Source organism: Curcuma longa, chromosome 7 (assembly GCF_044706935.1).
Source record: "Curcuma longa cultivar G26 ecotype Majalengka, Jawa Barat chromosome 7, ITB_CL_G26_1.1, whole genome shotgun sequence".
Taxonomy (NCBI): domain Eukaryota; kingdom Viridiplantae; phylum Streptophyta; class Magnoliopsida; order Zingiberales; family Zingiberaceae; genus Curcuma; species Curcuma longa.
Genome location: NC_133867.1, coordinates 1,309,747 through 1,329,465, shown reverse-complemented (window position 1 = coordinate 1,329,465; position 19,719 = coordinate 1,309,747). Strand labels below are relative to the sequence as shown.

Below are 19,719 nucleotides of genomic sequence, written 5' to 3'. Positions count from 1 at the left end.
TTTATCTTAGATGAATTTTTAATCTTCATTCTATTTTTTATTATTTTGAGGTAATTATGAATATTAATTTGTTGTATTTGATTTTGCAAGAAATTTGGATGAAGATAACAATATTTGGAGGTCCAATTTGGAAGAAAAATCAATCTAGATTTGAGTTGAGCTCAAATCAAATTCTAATTGACTCAACCAGGTTGAAAAATCAGACTTAATTGGGTTTAGATCAGATTTGGTCCATTTCAATTTCATTCAGCCCAATATAGCCCAGTCCAATTCAATACAACCTGACCCATTTCAATTGGCTCAATTAGTCCACTTAAGCCCTGTTCAGTGAATGGTTCATCTGGTTCAAGCGACACCCAGTTCAATTGCGAGCATAAAAGGGCAAAATCGGCTCAGCGCAAAGCGAGCTCGGTCTGCTAGTTTTCTCTTCCACTGTTGCTTCTCATCGCGTGACGTCTTCTTCCTCACCGAGCTCTCGTCGTGATTTCTCCATCACCTTCCTCTCTCCAATCAACATACTAGCGGCGACCAGCAACCTCTACAGATGACGAATGCCGACGCCACCGCATGAGACCTCGTCCTGAATGGAGTGCCCGGCGAGCGACTTCTTTATCCCCGACGATCATGGATCTGTCGCCATGGGTGGATCAGTTTCGGCGATTAGCGGTCGTCAGCTATATGCACAGCAGTGAGCACCGTCATGAGCGGTTTGCCTGGTGAAGCTCGCTGTCCATCCACATCCACCAGAGTCTGACACGGGACGCCGGGCTATTCTTCGACTGTATCCTCCACCAAGAACACAAGGTAAGGCTTTGTTTGGTCCTAATCTTGTATGCGGTTTGCAACAGGGGGAGGGCCGAGTAGCAACCAAACTCGCCAGTGATTGGCAATCTCCGACGACGTTCAACGGTTCGATGACTCCATCGAAGGTTTGATTGTCTTCGATTGGAATTAATTTCTAGATTCTGATGTTATTTTGTGTTCTTTTGTTTCTATTGTTAGCTGTTAAAATAAAAAACCCTCAATTCGTTTGATTATTTCTATTCTTGTTGTGTTGGCTGAATGATTGTCAATTTGAGTTGCTGATCAATTTGAATGTTGAGTTTCATGTATGAATGTTAAATCTTAATGGAATGAATGATTCAGTGGGTTTATTGTGATAGCTTTTCATAATGATGTAATAGGCCTATGTTAATTAGATGGTGCATGATATGTCTTATGGGATTGCAATCGGTTACAAAATGCTGTATGTTTGATTGTTGAAATGGTTATATTGATACAAAAAAATGTGTTGTTGTGAAATGTATAGTTGAATGTGTATATTGTTGGAATTGGATTTGTTTAATTAGTATTGTTGAATAAGATACCGTATGATGTTTAGGTTTGTGGTTGAATGGTTGATATGACTAATGGTTTAACTTGTTTTTATGGTGAGTATGTTATTTGATTGTGAAGGATAGAAATCAAGCATGCTAGTTGTACAATGTGGTTTGTAGTAGAACCCTAAGATGTTGTGGTCGATCGGAGGTGTGAATAATGAACATGTTCTTGTTTATTTTAATTAATGGTTGTATTTATTGATGTTTAGATAAGTATATTTAGTTGTATATGTTTGGTGGAGTAGTATGTAAATTTGTGGAGTTTGTTGTGTATTAATGTGATTATGTGAAATATATATTTAATGTTGTAAATTAGATTGTTGTTTGAATAAATGTGTGATTAGAAATGTATAGTAGGTTTTAGATTGTAATTATGTATACATAAGATTCTTTTGGTAACTTAGGATTCTTTCGGTAATTGTAGGATTTAATTATCAATAAGTGAGTCTTGTAGATAGTTAGGATTGAATAAGGACGATCAACAAATAAAACTCTACACCATGTGTCTAGAATAGAACTTCCATCATTGAGTCTATGAAAGAGGACCTAGACCTCTACTATATTACCTAAAGCGATAAATAGGGGTTTGATTAATTATAAATTTTTAATTTTGAAAATGACACATCAAAATTTTGACGAGATTCACATGATGTTTGTATATTTTAGATTGTATATTTGTGTTGTTGATTTTTATTTATTCATTTCATTCATTTATTTATGTGTGCATTTTTCTTATTCATTCATTTGTTCATTTATTTGTGAATTTTTAATTGTTTAATTCTTTTGATTCTAATGACTTTGAGGATGATGATAGGATCTAGCTTATTTGTGGTTTGGTTGTTTTGGAGAGGTATACAAACGTGTAGGAACTTGCATTATAGGTGACACCCCAAAACAGACTGTTTACCTAACTTGAAAAGAGTGTTATTAGATCTCACCTTGTTTTTATATATACTTCATTTCTTGCTTTATTTTTTTATTTTTTCTGTTTGGTAGGATGTGTATAATTATTCATCATTGTTTATTTTATATTTGTTTTTTTTTTATATATCTCATTGTATGTATTAGCTTAGGATGTGTATACATTCCATAATTTAGCTTAGAATGTGTATAATTATTTATCATTCTTTCTTAATAATTTCACCCTGTATGACTCATATCATCTTAGAAATTGTGATAATTTAGTTAACTAAGTTTGTCAGTTTTGGAGGTTCATAGTCATGAAAGAGTTCTTGGATTACATGTGGTCACAACTTAATGATAGATTCCATGTTGGTAAATTGAGTTGATGATTTGTGCATACCTAGTGAGAATTGAGCCGTATTGATCTATTTGTTATGTGGTACTTGTGGTGATTGTTACTCTAAAACTTGCTCCAATTCTGTTGAAACCACATTCATGAGGTTGCAAGATTTTATGAAGGTCATTTCCTTATTCTTTATTCATTCATTATCTTTTGTTAGCATAGGTTATTGAATAATCCTTTTACCATTCATCATTTTTTCTTACCATCTCTTTCATTTTTTTTCATTGGATTTGGGAACCTTAAATGTTAAGATGATAATTTTGCCCGGGACGGACAAAAATTTAAGTGTGGGGGTGTGAGTAGATAGTTCACCATTGACAAACCGTTAGATTTTATTTTATTTTTTTGCTTTCTATTTAGTTGATTTGTGTTTTGTTTCATTGTATTTTTAGATAGGTGAAAAAAATAAAAAAATTTGGCAAAAAAATCATTGAAAAAAATTCAAAAAAAAATAGATTAGAAACAAAAAATAAAAGGAAAAAAATAGATTCAGTGAAGGGAAAAAAATAGAAAAGTGAAAAAAAAGTGAAAAGAAATAAAAAGAAAATAAAATTGAAAATAAAATAAAATAAAATAAAAATAAAAGTTTGAGTTGGTGAAATTTATTAAGGATGGTAGATAATAAGTTTTTACAATTCTTGTTTCTCCTACTATTGAGTTTTATTATAGATGTTTTAGTGCAGGAGAGGTTAAGAGTTATTTTTTTGCTATTAGATTATCCCATATTAGTTTGGATTGATATCTATTGGGGCATTATTTCATTGACTCATTTATGAAGTATATCATGGTTTCCCATGTCTTCCACTTGTCTCCTTGATTTTATTCTCTTTATTCTTTTCTCCTACATACATTGTTTTCTCCCTTATTCATTATTCCTTTTTATGTTAATAAACATTTATGAATTGTGCAACTTTGTGCATATGATAGTGGTGGAGATTAGAAAAGGATCAAGCTTATGGTAGTGCATGTGTTGGGATCGTCCCGGTGCAATATGCGTGTTAACACATTTTGCAAACGTGCGCAACGAAAATAAATAAATAATTAAACTAATTATTATCACAACACACGCATGCAAAGCAGGAAATAACATGTACAAGGCATGGCAGAAAATTAAAATTTTGCATAATACTAAATTATTCAATGTGTAACTTATTGATGACGTTAAGCGGTGCTGACATTAATCGAGCGGTCCTCGTCGAAGTTCCACCTCTACTAGTGATCCACGCCAAGCTCTCGTCTGGACAACTTCAGAAGTCATGAGTCGCATCATCGTCTTCGGTACTAGCCAATGATCGATAACTATTGATTCGAGAGAAAAGTCTAATTCCTGAAACCACACAATAATATTTGTCGCGATCATTTAGGGGCTTTCTAACTATTACCAAAAATCGTATTCCAGGTGTAGTTTTTTGTGGTCAACCTTTGACCGCGATTAACGGATAAATAATTGGAACCTTTTCGACGTTGATGGAACATTCTTCAAAAGTTTCACAAGCTCTCGAGAAGTAGGTAGACGATCGTCAGACGATCGTTGTAGATTGACAACGCCCGAATAATCTGTCGGATGATAGAAAACAATTTTCGAAGATTGGACAACGAATTCTGATGGTAAAACTCCCGAATACAATCAGACAGCTTCTCCCTCTTCTCCCACACAGCCAAACATGAACAACATCTCCTCCTTCCCTCCCACACAGTCAAAACAAGGTTTTCTCCTATTCTTCCACACGGCCGAGTAAACACAGCTCCGGCTCCAGCTGATGGCAATCAGGAAAATAGAGAAGCACCAGGCTTCTGTTGTGCTGGTCGGTAACGCGAGGAGAATATTGCAAAAGAGGAGGCAGCGGCGGCGTCCTACGTCGGCTACAGCGATAGGACTCCGATCATGAAAGAGGAGGCGGTGGTGGCGATCTCCTTCGGCCTCTCGTGGACAGGAATCTCGACCTTCAGTCGCATCTCCTTGCTTCTTCGACGGACGACCAGTCGAGCGAACGCGACCAACGAAGAGCAGTGTCACGCTGTGGGGAAGAAGAAGCTCCGGTAGCTTCTCCCAGGCTTGCGGTCGGCGAAACTATGGTGGAGCAAGGGAGCGCAACCTATAGCCCTAAAATCTTGATCGGGATCAGCGGTGTTGCTCTCCGATCCGGCGACATCTTCGAGCTGACGGGAGTGGCAGCACGACGCGAGGAGAAGGGAGACACAGGGAGAGATGCACAGTGGCAGAAATCATGAGAGGCTTTATTGAGAAGCTACAGTAACCTAGGTTGGGTCGGCACACATTGGCTGAACCGGGGTAACGAATAACCCAGGCTGAACCGGGGTAACGAATAACCCAGGCTGAACCGGGGGAACGAATAACCTTGGTTGAGCCGAGTTCAACCCATATTCACTATAACGAATCGGGTTCATTCTAGGTTTGCTTGGTTCAATAATCAAACGACCTCCGTTTTGACCCAAACTAATTTTGTTCAATTCATCTTCACAAGACAAAGTTCCTCATCACATTCGTTTTGCCAAAATCTTCTTCATCATGAACCAAACCAAGTTAGTTCAATTTTGGTTCAAAACTAAATCATTTGGTTCACTAACCAAACGACCTCTGGTTTGAACGAAATTAATTTCGTTCATTTCATCTTCGCAAGATGAATTCCATCATATTATCCTTTGTCCGGTCTAACCAGATTTTATTTCTCTCATTCTAAGAATCCATTTCTCAAACTCATTTTAAGTCATTCGGAGAACTTGTAGTGCGTGTGACCCAATAGGTTTCTAGTTTTATTGGTCATCCGTAATTAACTATTAATTACGAAACGATCATGAGTGACACCTAGTAGTACATCATGATCTCCAATTGATCGAAAAATCAATGATTGATTTCAGAACAATTCTAAACCCTTTAATAGCTCCAATTAAACGTCCCTCGTTCCTTTCACTGTCTTATACCCACTTGGTTAAGGACATGATCTATGTGTCGGTCCCTACTAGGCTGACTACATCACACCTAGCCTAATCTAGCTTTCTTGTCCAGTGTATTCAAGTTACTTGTACATGTGTCCAAGAGTACTGTACTCTTGACATGTAATGTTTTACCCAAAGACTTTTAGTAACAATCCTAACAAGCGGCTGCAGTGTATACATATTCTTTTTCAAGGAGCGGTGAATCCTCTGTGGGCTATTTAAATACCTTCGGACACTTTGACTTATATCTAATCATCTCGGTTCTACACCTTATCGAAGATGTTTGCTTAAGATGTCAAAGTATAACCCTCCATGACCAAGGTGACTTGAATACTACAAGTCAAAGGAAACTCGGACTTAAGCTACATTGAGATCTTCATTGACATATGTATAGAACCATATGAAGTCTCAAGGCAGGTCACTCCAATGAACTGGTTACCTTTAACCAGCATCCACATTTAACTTTCAACATCCAATGTCTCCAACAGTGAGATCAGCTGCTTGGATAACCAAGGAGTTTAAACGTGCTAGTCTCCACAGAATCGATGACGTCCGTACTCATCAAGGAGCAATTCCTTAACTAGGAATAGTTTCAATATATTCATAATTGCACATGTAGAGATGCTCACTAGTTGTGATCCAATCACAAATTCTCTCATGCTATGAATCGTATTGTAGACATTCAATATTTGAGTTTAGAATCCAATCAAACACATATGGAATGTGCACTCAAATAGTGAATTACTATTTATCCAATAAATAGTATAACCGTAAGGCGACTGCCTTAGGACATCTCTTAAATCTAACAGCATGAACCATGAGTAGCTTGAGAGAGATCCACTATTTACATGATTATGAGGATGAGCTACCATACTATTTATCCTGTGAGGTTTTTAGTCATCATTCTCAATTTATTCAGGGTGGATTGAAATTGCTATTTTGTTGATCCATATGAGAATTGAGTTCTGACTTGCTTGAGTGTTTAGAATTTGAATTTCTTATTTAACTTGTTGTTGCAACTTCTTAATTTGATTGATATTGTTAGGGTGGAAAATAATGTATAGTAGGTTTACTTTCATGAGACATGAAAGAATAAGTGTGGGGAATTTGATAAGTGACTATTTGATCGGGGTTGGGGTTAATTAGGGTTAGATTGGACTATTTTTGATCATATTTTATGTTATAAATTAGATTTTGGGCTTATTCTTTATTTTGAATGAATGTTCAATCTTTATTCTATTTTTTATTATTTTGAGGTAATTATGGATATTAATTTGTTGTATTTGATTTTGCAGGAAATTAGGATGAAGACAACAATATTTGGAGATCCAATTTGAAAGAAAAATCAATCTTGGTTTGAGTTGGGCTCAAATCAAATTCTAATTGGCTCAACCAGGTTAAAAAATTAGACTCAAATTGAGTTCAAATCAGATTTGTCCATTTCAATTTCATTCAGCCCAATATAGCCCAGTCCAATTCAATTCAACCTGACCCATTTCAATTGGCTCAATTAGTCCACTTAAGCCCGGTTCAGTGAATGGTTCATCCAGTTCAAGCGGCACCCATTTCAATTGCGAGCCTAAAAGGGCAAAATTGGCTCAGCGTAAAGCGAGCTTGGTCCGCTAAGTTTCTCTTCCACTGTAGCTTCTCATCGCGTGATGTCTTCTTCCTCACCGAGCTCCTATCATAATTTCTCCGTCACCTTCCTCTCTCTGATTAGCATACAAGCGATGGCTGGCAACCTCTACAGATGACAAATGCCAATGCCATCGCAAGAGACCTCGCCGTGAGTGGAGTGCCCGGCGAGCGACTTCTTTATCCCCGGCGATCACGGATCTATCACCGTGGGTGGAGCTCGCTGTCCGCACAAAAGTGAGCGCCATCGTGAGCGATTTGTTCGGCGGAGCTCGCTGTCCATCCACATCCACCCGAGTTTGGCACGGGATGTCGGGCTATTCTCCGACCGTATCTTCCATCGAGAACACGAGGTAAGGCTTTGTTTGGTCCTAATCTTGTCTGTGGTTTGCAGTAGGGAGAGGGCTGAGCAGCAGCCGAACTTGTGGCTTTCCCCGACATGAGCTCGTCGGCGATTGGCCATCTCCAGTGATGTTCAACCATTCCAAGTCAACATGACTCCACCGAAGGATTTATTGTCCTCTGTTCTGTGCCTATTGGAGGAGGGAAGAAACCCTAACCCTAATTTCTAGCTTCTGATGTTATTTTGTGTTCTTTTGTTTCTGTTGTTAGCTGTTAAAATAAAAAATCCTCCCAATTCGTTTGATTATTTCTATTCTTGTTGTGTTGGTTGAATGATTATCAATTTGAGTTGCTGATCAATTTGAATGTTGAGTTTCATGTATGAATGTTGAATCTTAATGGAATGAATAATTCAGTTGGTTTATTGTGATATCTTTTTTAATGATGTAATAGCCTGTGTTAATTAGATGGTGCATGATATGTCTTATGGGATTGCAACCGGTTACAAAATGTTGTATGTTTGATTGTTGAAATGGTTATATTGATATAAAAAAATATGTTGTTGTGAAATGGATTGTTGAATGTGTATGTTGTTGGAATTGGATTTGTTTAATTAGTATTGTTGAATAAGATACTGTATGATGTTTAGCTTTGTGGTTGGATAGTTGATATGGCTAATGGTTTAACTTGTTTTTATGGTGAGTATGTTATTTGATTGTGAAGGATAGAAATCAAGCACGCTAGTTGTATAATGTGGTTTGTAATAGATCTCGGTCATTGTCCCTTTCTCTCGGCCACTGTTATCTTTTACTCGGCCTCACATGTGTATGAATCATCCTCCCGGGCAACTCCAAGTCAGATAAACAAGGATATGATGCTCTCGGCTTTGCTTATCCCGGCCAAATGTCTCTCGACGAAGTTAATCTCTTTGCCGAGCAAATTCTTATTTCTCCCGGTCAAGTTCCCGAGCAACTTTCTCTCGATACTCTTCTCTTCTTCCCGGCTTCACTTCTCTTCTTCTCAGCTTCACTTCCCTTTTTCCCGGCCAACCTACTCTAGACTAAGATGAACTTGTTCCCGGGCAAGATAATATTTTTCCCGGCCAACACAAAGTTTTCCCGGGCAAGATAGTGTTTTCCCGGACAGGATCTTATTTTTCGGCACGGTCACTAAGTACCTGATCGACCACGTGATCGATCATGGCTAGCTGATCGACCACGTGGTCGATCAGAGTATCCTGATCGACCGTGTGGTCGATCAGGATACTTGGTCGACCATTGGTCGACCATGGTAACGCATCTTTAATCTCCAAGCTGAGCTTGTACGTGTTGCATGAGTGCATGAGCTTGATTAAAGTAATGTTTGCATTCCTTAATCTCCAAGCATGCATGCTATCACTTAATCAACTTTGTTAACCAATTAAATCTTGCATTCCTTACACGGACGTGCATGCATTTCTTAATTCTTGTTTACCTTTATCTCCATGCATGCATTCCTTAATTTTTGTATTCCTTAATCTCCATGCATGCTTTTAATCACTTCATTACCAAGGGGTTTCGATTATTTCGGGTAAACTTCAACTCGTCTAGCCCAACTAGCACGGATAAGACTAAACTTAAATCTTTTTATATTTAACATGACTTTACTTGTCAAACAACAAAACAGACTCAGGTTTGACTTGGGTCAGACTGCATCAACAGTCGATACGAGAGAAAAACCTAATTTTGAAAAAACATGCAACAATGTTTATCACAATCATTTTTTAGAATTTTTTAACTATCATCGGTAATCATATTCCTGGTGTAGTTTTCGGTGGTCAACCTTTGATCATCGATTTAGGACAAATGGTCGAAACCTTTTGGACGTTGATGGAACGTCCCAAAAGCTTCATAAGTTTCCATGAAGATCGTAGATAGTCATCGGAAGACTAAGAATGATTAGCAACGAATTAGCGATGACTCCCAGCTTCTCCGATCGCTAGAAATAATTTTTGATGATGAAGAACGCTTCAGTGGCTGACGGCAACCGAATGAAAACCCCTTCCACTCGAGCTCCGATCTTTGACAAGGAAGATAATGACCACCGGCGTCCCAATGCTAGCAATACTTCACCATGTCCTAAGGACCATCCATCGGCGTCATATGATTAGGTAGAAGAGGAACACGGGAGAACTCGCCTCTTCACTCACGCACTCGGCCATCCTTAACTCAAATCATGATTGGCATCACGAGCTACTGATCGTGGCCAAGGCAAGCTCCCTTTGCCCGACTTCTCACGCTCACACGGTCGAGAAGGAAGATCAAAATCGTGCGCTCCGGCATTTCACTCCCGCGGTCGGCGACGATGAGCAGATTGACAGCACTAACAGAGGATCGCGAGAGCAACTCGGCGGCTAGGGTTTCAGCACTCGCTTTCTCCCATGTGATCAGCGGCGCTCGCACGAAGGAAGAGATGTTCACTAGTTGTGATCCAATCACAAATTCTATCATACTATGAATCGTATTGCGGACATTCAATAAATGAGTTTAAAATCCAATCAAACATATAGAGAATGTGTACTCAAATAATAAATTTTTATTTATCCAATAAATAATATAACCGTAAGGCGATTGTCTTACAACACCTCTCAAATATAATAATACATTCATAGCATTATCTCTCAAATTTGAACTTGATCTTGTAGGATATTGAAAATAAACCATGAGCTAAAGCTTGAGCCAAACCACTTTTCAACCCAATTCTAGGGTTCAAGGAGAAGTCAGTTTACCATTACAATATGGTTATGAGTAAGCCTGAGGTCTTTTTGAATATTAACAATATATCTTTTAGTTAGGTAAATATCAAAATTTGCCACCATTAATTATTAAAAATTTATATTTAATTGAACTTATATACTTTTATTCAAGAATTTTGTTGTAGATTGATTCTCAATTTCCTCTGAAAAAAGTAATAGGTATAAGAAAAGTATGAAAACGAAACTTGTCAAATATTTTCATCCTATCAGTTCTTCGAAGCAAAAAAAAAAACAAAGATGCGAGGAAAAAAGTGATAAAAAAACTTAACTGTTAAAACATAATTTAAGATAGCATTTTAAAATTAATTTGAAAATATTTAAAGGCTACTCAAAGGACAACTATAAAAAAAAGTTTTACTGTCTTCAAATAATATCAAGCAATTTTTTAAAAAATAATTAAAAGTTTTTTCTTTTTTTCCACCTTTTTCCGAAGGAACGGAAGAAAAATACCTGTGAAAAAGTTTTACTGCCACCTCAATTCCATCAAAATTTTTGTAAGTGCTCTTAACCCAAAATCTTTATTAGTTTTCCCATGACGTAGCAATGGACGCATAACATTTCTCATGTGAACTCACACTTATCATTCATCCCATTATGCATTTTTTATCTATATACTTGAATTTATATATATATATATATATATATATATATATATATATATATATATAGAGGTTTGATATCCCGCGCGACTCATTCCTACGCGATCCGTGCGCGACCATCGACCCCCGCCCACTTCCGCCGCCGTCGCGCCACCGTCGCGCCACCGTCCGATCACCGCCGGCCACCGGACCCGGACCGTTGGATGCGCAACTCGCTAGCGCACATTCCGGCATCGGATTCCGGTCGGATTACGGCCGGAATCCGGTCGGAATTCTACCGGAAACAGGACAGTGCCCAACGGCCACTGTCGGCCGGAAATCAGCCGGATTTCGGTCGAATCGCGGTCGGAGACCGGCCACGATCGACGCGCCACGATCGACGCGCCGACACCGGGCGCGTCGACCGCGGCAGGTCTCCGGCCGATTTTGGTCAGAATCGGCCAACAGACGCTGTTGGCCAATTCCGGCCGAATTCGGTCGGAATCCGACCACCAGTCCGGAGAATCCGGCCGGAATCTGGCCACCAGTCCGGCGCCGGTGAGTTACGCATCCATCGCCGCCGGTCCGGTGGCCGGACAGGGGAGCGGCAGCGGCGAGAACGCCGACAACACAGAGAAGCTACAATGATTTTTTTTTATAAACGGCTTGAATTTTTCGCGATGAACGGTCAAGATCACGTGCGCACGGGACACGTTTTTTCGTTCGCGCAGGATATCGTGTATATATATATATATATATATAGAGAGAGAGAGAGAGAGAGAGAGAGAGAGAGAGAGAGAGAACCGGCTTAAAGATCCACCTTTAATGGCCGCTACTTTATGGCAACAACTGAGTTGACCATATGAAATATTCATGCCCCAGAATTAGGATTTCTTCACTGACAATGAGATCTTGAAGAAAATATAGAGTTAAAATGATAAATATCATTCATAATCAATCACATACTATTCGGTGGATTAAAGATGGTTCCCAACATATTAGGTTTGCATCAATAATATTGATGACACTTCCCGTTACACAACAGAAAACAAGAATTCAGCTAAATTGATAATATTCCAGATAAATACATAAAATTTTCAAATACTATGCAGTATGAAGGGCCAACATCCCATTCGTATACTGATTCCTTGTTCTTCTATACTTCTCCAACGTTAGCTGAAACATTCTACATGCTTCTTCGTAAACAAGAGATCTGCAAAATCTTGATTTAGTCTGAACGAATTCATCCTTCATTTCTTCATTCCCTTTGCTAGATAGTTCAATGATTTCACTCCACATTCTCGAAGGATCATCAAAGTCTATTTTTGCGTCCTCATCTCCTCTCTGAGGCAAATGACGGAGCCACCTCATCCATTCCAAGAAATTGTCATTTGCTTCTTGAACAACTGTTTTCTCAAATGTTTCCGTGAAATTGGAGCTAAAGTCGATTACATTAATTATCTTTAAAAAGTTAGCTTTCTGATTTAACCTAAGGGTATCAGCATGATGCTCTACAAATTTGGCAGCAATCAAGCAAGCTTTCCTGAAGATAGAAACATCATCAGCTATAAGCTTGATAGCAACATGCAAAAGAAATACAGAAAAGACTTTTCTTCTCCTGGCTTCCATGCTTGTGATGCAGTCTGATACTTCTTTCTGCTTCTCATGCCAACAATGAAGAGCAACATGAGCAAAACCTTCCCACCTGTAAAATAACTAATCAGGATCACATAGCCTAAATTGATCTCCAATTTTTATGAATGTCACAATGCTTTAGAACATCACCCAAAACCAAGATTTTTTTTGTTTTTGGAATACACAACATGAGTGTATCAGATGTTCAATAGATGAAAAAACCAGAGCTTCTACAATAATCAAGTAGTGTATCTAACAATCCACTTTTACATAGAAGCCCTTTAGTTCCCTCTAAGTAAACAGTGCTAATTACCAAATACAACAAATATAATTAAAATTTTAAAAGGAGAAACAACAGTACATTGAATATTGCGTCTGAGACACATAATATAAGTTAAGAGAATCCAGAAGTCCTGAACACCTATAACCGAGTAAATTGGAAGCATATCCAATACTTGTATGAAGTCAATAGCTGAATGAAACTTAAACAATTATTTAGCAGCCATAATTTTATCCAGCTAATTAGTAAAGCTCAAGTACTAACAGTAACAGAACACAAAACAAAAATAGTATGTCAAAAGAAACAACTGTACCCTGCTGGTAGATTAATGTGTTCAATACCATGCATGTAGCAAATCAGCAATAAAAAATTACTTACGCAAAAGGTGGCTCGACCTCCATAGAAAGTGTAAGATGCAAGGAAAGGCCAGAACGCAATTCTTGCTGAGATTTATAGGCATCATTTATTGTATGAGCCTCATGAGGACAACCTCTAGGGATGTATAAAATATCACCCTCGTTGAGAAACATCTGTAAGCCTCCCTCTTTTTCATTCTCTCTGCTAGGCAAACTGCTAATAGGTTCATATAACCTGGGTAAAATAGATGTTGGAAAAGATGAAACAAACCAGTACTTTTGACCAAAGAGTTGCCACACAAATACACAATGATCATCATAGTGGAAAGTTAAACCCTGAGATCCTGGTGGTGTGATGTACAAGTTTGCCCCCACTGACGGTTGACCAAATAAATCTGCTAACCCTCTAGTAATAGAAGCAATTTCAGCAAACCGAAATTCCATTCCTCGTAATGCAATTGTAAAACCATCATGAAATGCTTTTTTACATTTGGTTGCATAATCACCTTCACTAAATAATGTGCCTGAACTACTGTCAAAAAAGTGCACTTCTTTCTTTTTGAAGGATTTTGATGATACTTGTTGTGCTTTCACAACCCGAATATCTAATCCATATATGAGTGGGGAACCCAAGGAAGTGTTCTCATTTAAGAAACAATTTATGTCTAGTTCATCTGAAGCAAGAGGTTGGCAGGAAACTAATTCCATCAACACTGAGTCAAGGATATCATTAGTTGATTGATGATTAAAAGCATCAATCAAACATCTAAAAATACCATTTCCTTTTTCCAGAATCTTTCTTGCCTCACTTAGTAGAACTGGTGACTTCTCCCAATATTTAGATACAAAAGTAACAAACTCAGAGCCTGCATCACCAAACATGGTTACCCTAATCTTATCAAAATTCCAGGTTGCAAGGTTTTGGTTCATAGAAAGTTTAAAAATAGTTGTAGGGAGACCATTTTTTATTATGTGCCTGCATCTTTGTCCATTATTATGTAACAATGGGCATTGACTTTTACTCCAAATTTTTTGCAATAAAGGCAAGCATCTTTTTATTAGCTCGCTAGGAATCCTATCCAAGAAATCCTCAGTAGAACTATTTATGAGAGTTACAGCTGCAGCAAGGATTAATGCTACAAAGCTTTCATTCATAGGCCTTCCTTTTGAACATTCAACAGCTACTTTTCTCATACCTTGATGAACAGCCAATACACGATTAACCTGAACTTCCTGATAAAACAAAGATCTGCTAGAAGTCATTCCACAGTGTGTTTATGAGATGACATTAAAGCAAATGATTACAGTGAGCACATGCTACATGAACAAGATTAGTAATAATTACATGATTTGTTGTATACCAATGAAAAAAAAATCCTTGTTAATAACTTGAAAATCAGACTAGACAAGGAAGTTTTACCAGTAACCAATGTCATTGCAGTCCAGCCTCTCAAAAGCTAGTCATGGTCAAAACCTTATCGTGTACATCAAATCAGCAAATAATACAAATCAAGAGCATCCCAGACCAATTAATTGAACAGATTAACTATCTTCAACAATCTGAATCGGTTAAAAAAAGTTGCCCATGCAGGTTCATTGTCAGCATGATGCACTGATTTTCATGAAACCAGGAATCTAAGTGTTGAATGTATACTTTTGGATATTTTATGAGACCAGAGTGTTGGCCACATACTTTTTTAGTTCTAAAAAGCTACCGTCACCTCAAATAAGACAATAAGACATGCTATGAGGTTAATTTTAGACCACGCCTAATTAAACACATTTATTTTCTCTTACAACAAATCAGTCAATATTGGTCCTGTTAGTGCAATCATGTCACAAGTCATCATGTTAAACCATATTGTTTTGATATGTTTGGCAAAAACTTTAAATTAGATTTCTTCATATGACTTGTATGTGCACGACGATTAGAGAAAATGGAATCAGACATACAAGGGATAATAGGATGAGCAGCATCAAGTTAGCAATATTGACGATAGCTAGATGAAGGCAAACTACAAAGGGAAAGAGTGAAAGATGACATGAGGAACAAAGCTGGGGTTTAATGCATTTGAAAAACATAAGACTAGATGGAAGATAGCTTCAATGGCAAAGTCAAACTGTGAATATAAGCTCCTATATGAGTTGTGAGTCAAAGTGACTTGTACTTATTCAAGTAGATTCTTACTTAGGTATAAGACTCGAGCAAGAAATAAGAGATTTTGAGTTGAAATCAATATAGTCGATTGAAAGTTTATCACAGTCAACTGGAGTGTTGAGTTAACAAAGGAGCCGACTCCAGTTGAATTGCTCATGCAGTTGAGTCGATTGCGACTAGACAAAATTGAGACAATTTGATTCTTGATTGAAATTGAAAATAAGAACGTTTGACAATCTTATCCAACTGAGTCGACTATAATAGATTTCAATCGACTATACAAAATTGAGCTCATTTGATCCTTGATTGAAATTGATTTGAAGATTGTCAATTGATGAGATTGATCAACCGGAAGGATTTAGATTTCAGACTATACAAAATTGAGCTCATTTGATCCTTGATTGAAATTGATTTGAAGATCTTATCCACTTTAGTCAATTGATGAGACTTGAGTCAACTGGAAGGATTTTAATCGTTGTCAATAAGTCTACTAAAGACAACTAGTAGATAAGGATACCGTGATTCAAGTTGCAATCGACTAGTGGCTTAAATGAGCCAACTGGTATTAATGTAGAACAACTATACACCTTATCCATCGCCATTTGGAAGGTTAAAAAAGAAGGGCAAGGGGAGCTCAAATCACAACCACAAAGTTGCATTTCTCAGGTCATGTTATAGCTCCACAAAGCCTTGTTTTGTTTTACAGAGTTTTTCATGTTTAGGATTTAAAGTTTATACCTTTCAGCTTCTTAACCCTTTTATCCACAACCATTGGTTTTTCTATATTAATTTTTTTATAAATGATTTTGTATAAGCTTTCTCCACTTCTGGTTGGGAAAAAATTAGTCAACTTTTAAAAATTCATAAGTTGTGGGGTAGGAACTAACGTTCTAAACCACAAATTATTTCTCATACTATGTTTATCGTTATTTATATCCAGTGCGTTTATCTTTGTATTTGGATTTGCAAAAAAAAAAAAAAAAAATTTTTATTTTTCAAGCCAAAGTTCTATTAACACCCCCCCCCCCCCCCCTAGCTATCAGATCATAATCATATAAATCCTAACAAGTGGTCTAACAAGTGATATTAGAGAAAGGGCATTTCAAAGAACTAACCGCTAACGAAGCAATGACCGAAATTCAATTTGCACCTTCAAGTTTGAGGGAGACATCGAAAAATGGAAAAATAAAAGGAATGAAGGTATTTTTAAAATAGATTTTTGATATTGCCTTATTTATGATGTATTACTTTGAGACTCATAGGGAGCTAGATGGTGAATTGGTAAAAAAAACTAAAAGGATGAGTTCCTTGTAAATGGGAAAGCTAAACATCTCTTATGCAAGAGATAAATAGAATCGGAACTTACACATGTGCCAAGAATCTATAAGAGAAATTGGTAAATTTGTATGAAAAAAACCACAAAAGCAAAAATTGTCAAGCGACATCTACGACGTTTAAAATGTTAGATGAAGAATCCTGGCGCAAATACACTCTTAATTAAAAGGAACTCATAAATGGCCTAATCAAAATCGGAAGAAACATGCACTCTTAATTAAAAGGAACTCATAAATGGCCTAATCAACATCGGAGAAACTTTGTCCAACCAAGAGATTGTTGGTGCAATCATGACCTAAGTAGTCAATGGTCAATTCGACTTGAGTTTTGATGTTTGAACAAAGGATTTAAGTTAACTCTTGCATATGTATATGTGGTTGATATATGTGTTAAGTTGTGCAGAAATTTGAGAAGAGACACATAGAGCTCTCGACAAGGTTGAGTGTTGATGATGACTTGGCAAGGTAAGGTTGTTGGTGCAATCATGCCCCATGCATGTGATTTTGATGTTGGACAACATTTAAGTTAAGACAACTTGTTTAGTCTCACATGATTGTCAAATATGCAGGAAAAATCAACTTAATAGAGATGAAGTCCAAAAAGGTTGAAGATCGAAATCTTAGCAAAAAGGAAATCATGGCCGATCTGGTGATTGGATGTAAGGTGATGAAGACCAAGAAAGTTGAAGATCGAATTCTTAGCAAAAGAAAAACCCTAATAGATCAAGTTTCGGATGTTAGATATCGAAGGAAAGCCCTAGCAGATCAGGCGATCGGATGTTAGACAATGAAAACACAAAGAAGAGAAGGCTCCATGCATGAAAATCTAAGAAATAGGTGGTTTCTTTGGCACAAGGTATGTTTTAAAAAGAGGTAAATGTGAGATGAGAGTAAAAGGAGTTAAGTGTGACTCATTCATTAGAATGAGAAATAGTACAGGAGTCGATATACAACTATCGACTGTTATGCAAAGGGATGAAGAAGTCATGAACTCGAATGGTCGCAATCGACTGCGGCATGGCTAAACCACAAAATAGTTTGTGGTTTTGACAATCAGTCGATTGTTAGGCATATAACAACCAACTAGTATAGTCAAACCACGAATCAATTTGTGATTTTGGCATCAATCGACTACTAGACATATAGCAATCGATTGATAGAGTCAGATTGATAGGCACAATGCAGTCGACAGATAGAGTAGAGTCAAACAACAAATCCATTTGAAATTTTTGCATTAGTCAATTAATTGCACAGGACAAAGAAGTCGATTGATATGACAAAACCACAAATCAAGTTATGATTTTGGCAACAGTTTACTATCAATTGATACTCTAAACCCTAAAATTCATGATTTGCTCAAAAACATTGAGTTGATTGCTACTGTCAATTGGTCTGAATTCAGAGAACTCAGAAACACTTTGAATCACTGCAATAGTGGATTGTTCACTATCAGTCGACTATTCACTATCAGTAGACTAGTAGATATGTAAAAGTTGATTGATATACAGTTTCAAATAGGTATTAATAATGGATTCAAAGTTCCAATTTTTGCTCAATATTCAAATTCTGTCCAAATATAGCATGCAATCAATTGATATGTTGCAAGTAGTCAATTAATGTATGAAGATTTGTGAAGCAGCCCTGTTCAATTAAAGATCATATAAATGTTGTTGAAGGCTTCATTATGAAGTAGAGAGCTCCGAGAAGAACGCCTCTTCACTTGTGTTTCGTCCAAAAAGCAAAGAGAGATTATTATTCAGAGAGATTTTCTTTTCTTGTTCTTCTCTTTAATGTCCTTGTTCTCAAGATTGTAAAAAATTATTATTGTAAAAGATTTCTCCGCCTCTAGAAGATGCTCGGCAAAGAAAAAGATTAGTGGTGGTATCGCTACAATGCTAAACCTTGGATTAGCAACCTTAGGAGTTGTAAACCAAGTAAATATCTATCTCTATAGTGTTATATTGGTGCTATGTTCATTTCCGTTGTGCACTTGACAATCGAAAAGAAGCTCATCCCCTCTAGCAATGCTACGATCCTACAAAGGCAACATGCTCAATGGCTAAAAGGTCTAATAAAGTTCAAAGAAGATTGCATGAGGCATCAAAGGACCACAGGATGAGAAGCGTTGTGGTGGTGTTGGAGTATCTTATGGAATTTGATTTTGCGCAACTAAGTTGATTGACTCGATGGCTCGAAGTTTGTTGAAGATCAAAGAAGGATAATATGAAACATCAAAGGGATCATAGGACGAGGAACATTGAAGCACAACGTTAATAGTAGTTGAGAAAAAGGCGAACAATGTAGGTGAAATGTGAAAGATGATATGCGGAGCGAACCGAGAGGTCGGCGCATCCGAGGGACGAGTAACCTAGTGGGAGACGGTCTTAGTGGCTAAGTCAAACTGCAAAAAGTAAATTATTGTGTAAGCTATGAGAGTTAAGAGATAGTACCCTTGTGAGAGGGTAGATCACAACTTAGGAGAAAACTTAATTATTAGAATGATTGTAATCAAAGCTCTAGTCGACTACAAAGTGCTCCTAATCAACTAATGAGATGAGTCGACTAAGGAGTCATCTCAAACTTAGTTGCTCATAAATAGAATATTTTTGTTCGAAGCATAGTCGATTCAGTAGTTAAATGATTGAGTTTAGTCAAGTAATGTTGGAATCAAATCAACTGCTGAACTTAGTCAACTAAGAAGTCAACTCAAGCTCGATGACTTGCTAGTAGAATGTTTCTGTTAAGAGCCTATTAGAATGGGCAGTCGACTAACTGAGTTTAGTTAACTAATGATGGAATCTAGTTCATTAATGACTTGAAGAGAAAGGGCAATCATAGATGTGACAAAGATTGAGTTGTAACAGCCGCATAACCTAGGGTCTATAGGAAATCAATCACTTGTGGTGGAAGTTAGTCAACTAAGGAAGTTGTTTGCAGACTGCAAGCTAAAATATTCATGGAATC

The 19,719-nt window shown here is 37.3% G+C and overlaps 1 protein-coding gene across 1 annotated transcript in view; it reads right to left on the bottom strand.

The window, feature by feature from the left end:
* Positions 1–11,916: 11,916 nt before the first annotated feature.
* Positions 11,917–19,719, bottom strand: part of LOC141832256 (uncharacterized) — a 31,066-nt gene continuing 23,263 nt past the window's right edge. The window contains exons 3-4 of the mRNA XM_074719750.1: positions 13,286–14,512; positions 11,917–12,697 (exon numbers count right to left, since the gene is read on the bottom strand). Of these exons, the coding sequence (XP_074575851.1) occupies positions 12,097–12,697; positions 13,286–14,512 (1,828 nt within the window). The 3' untranslated portion in view covers positions 11,917–12,096. The remainder of the gene's footprint in view (positions 12,698–13,285; positions 14,513–19,719) is intronic.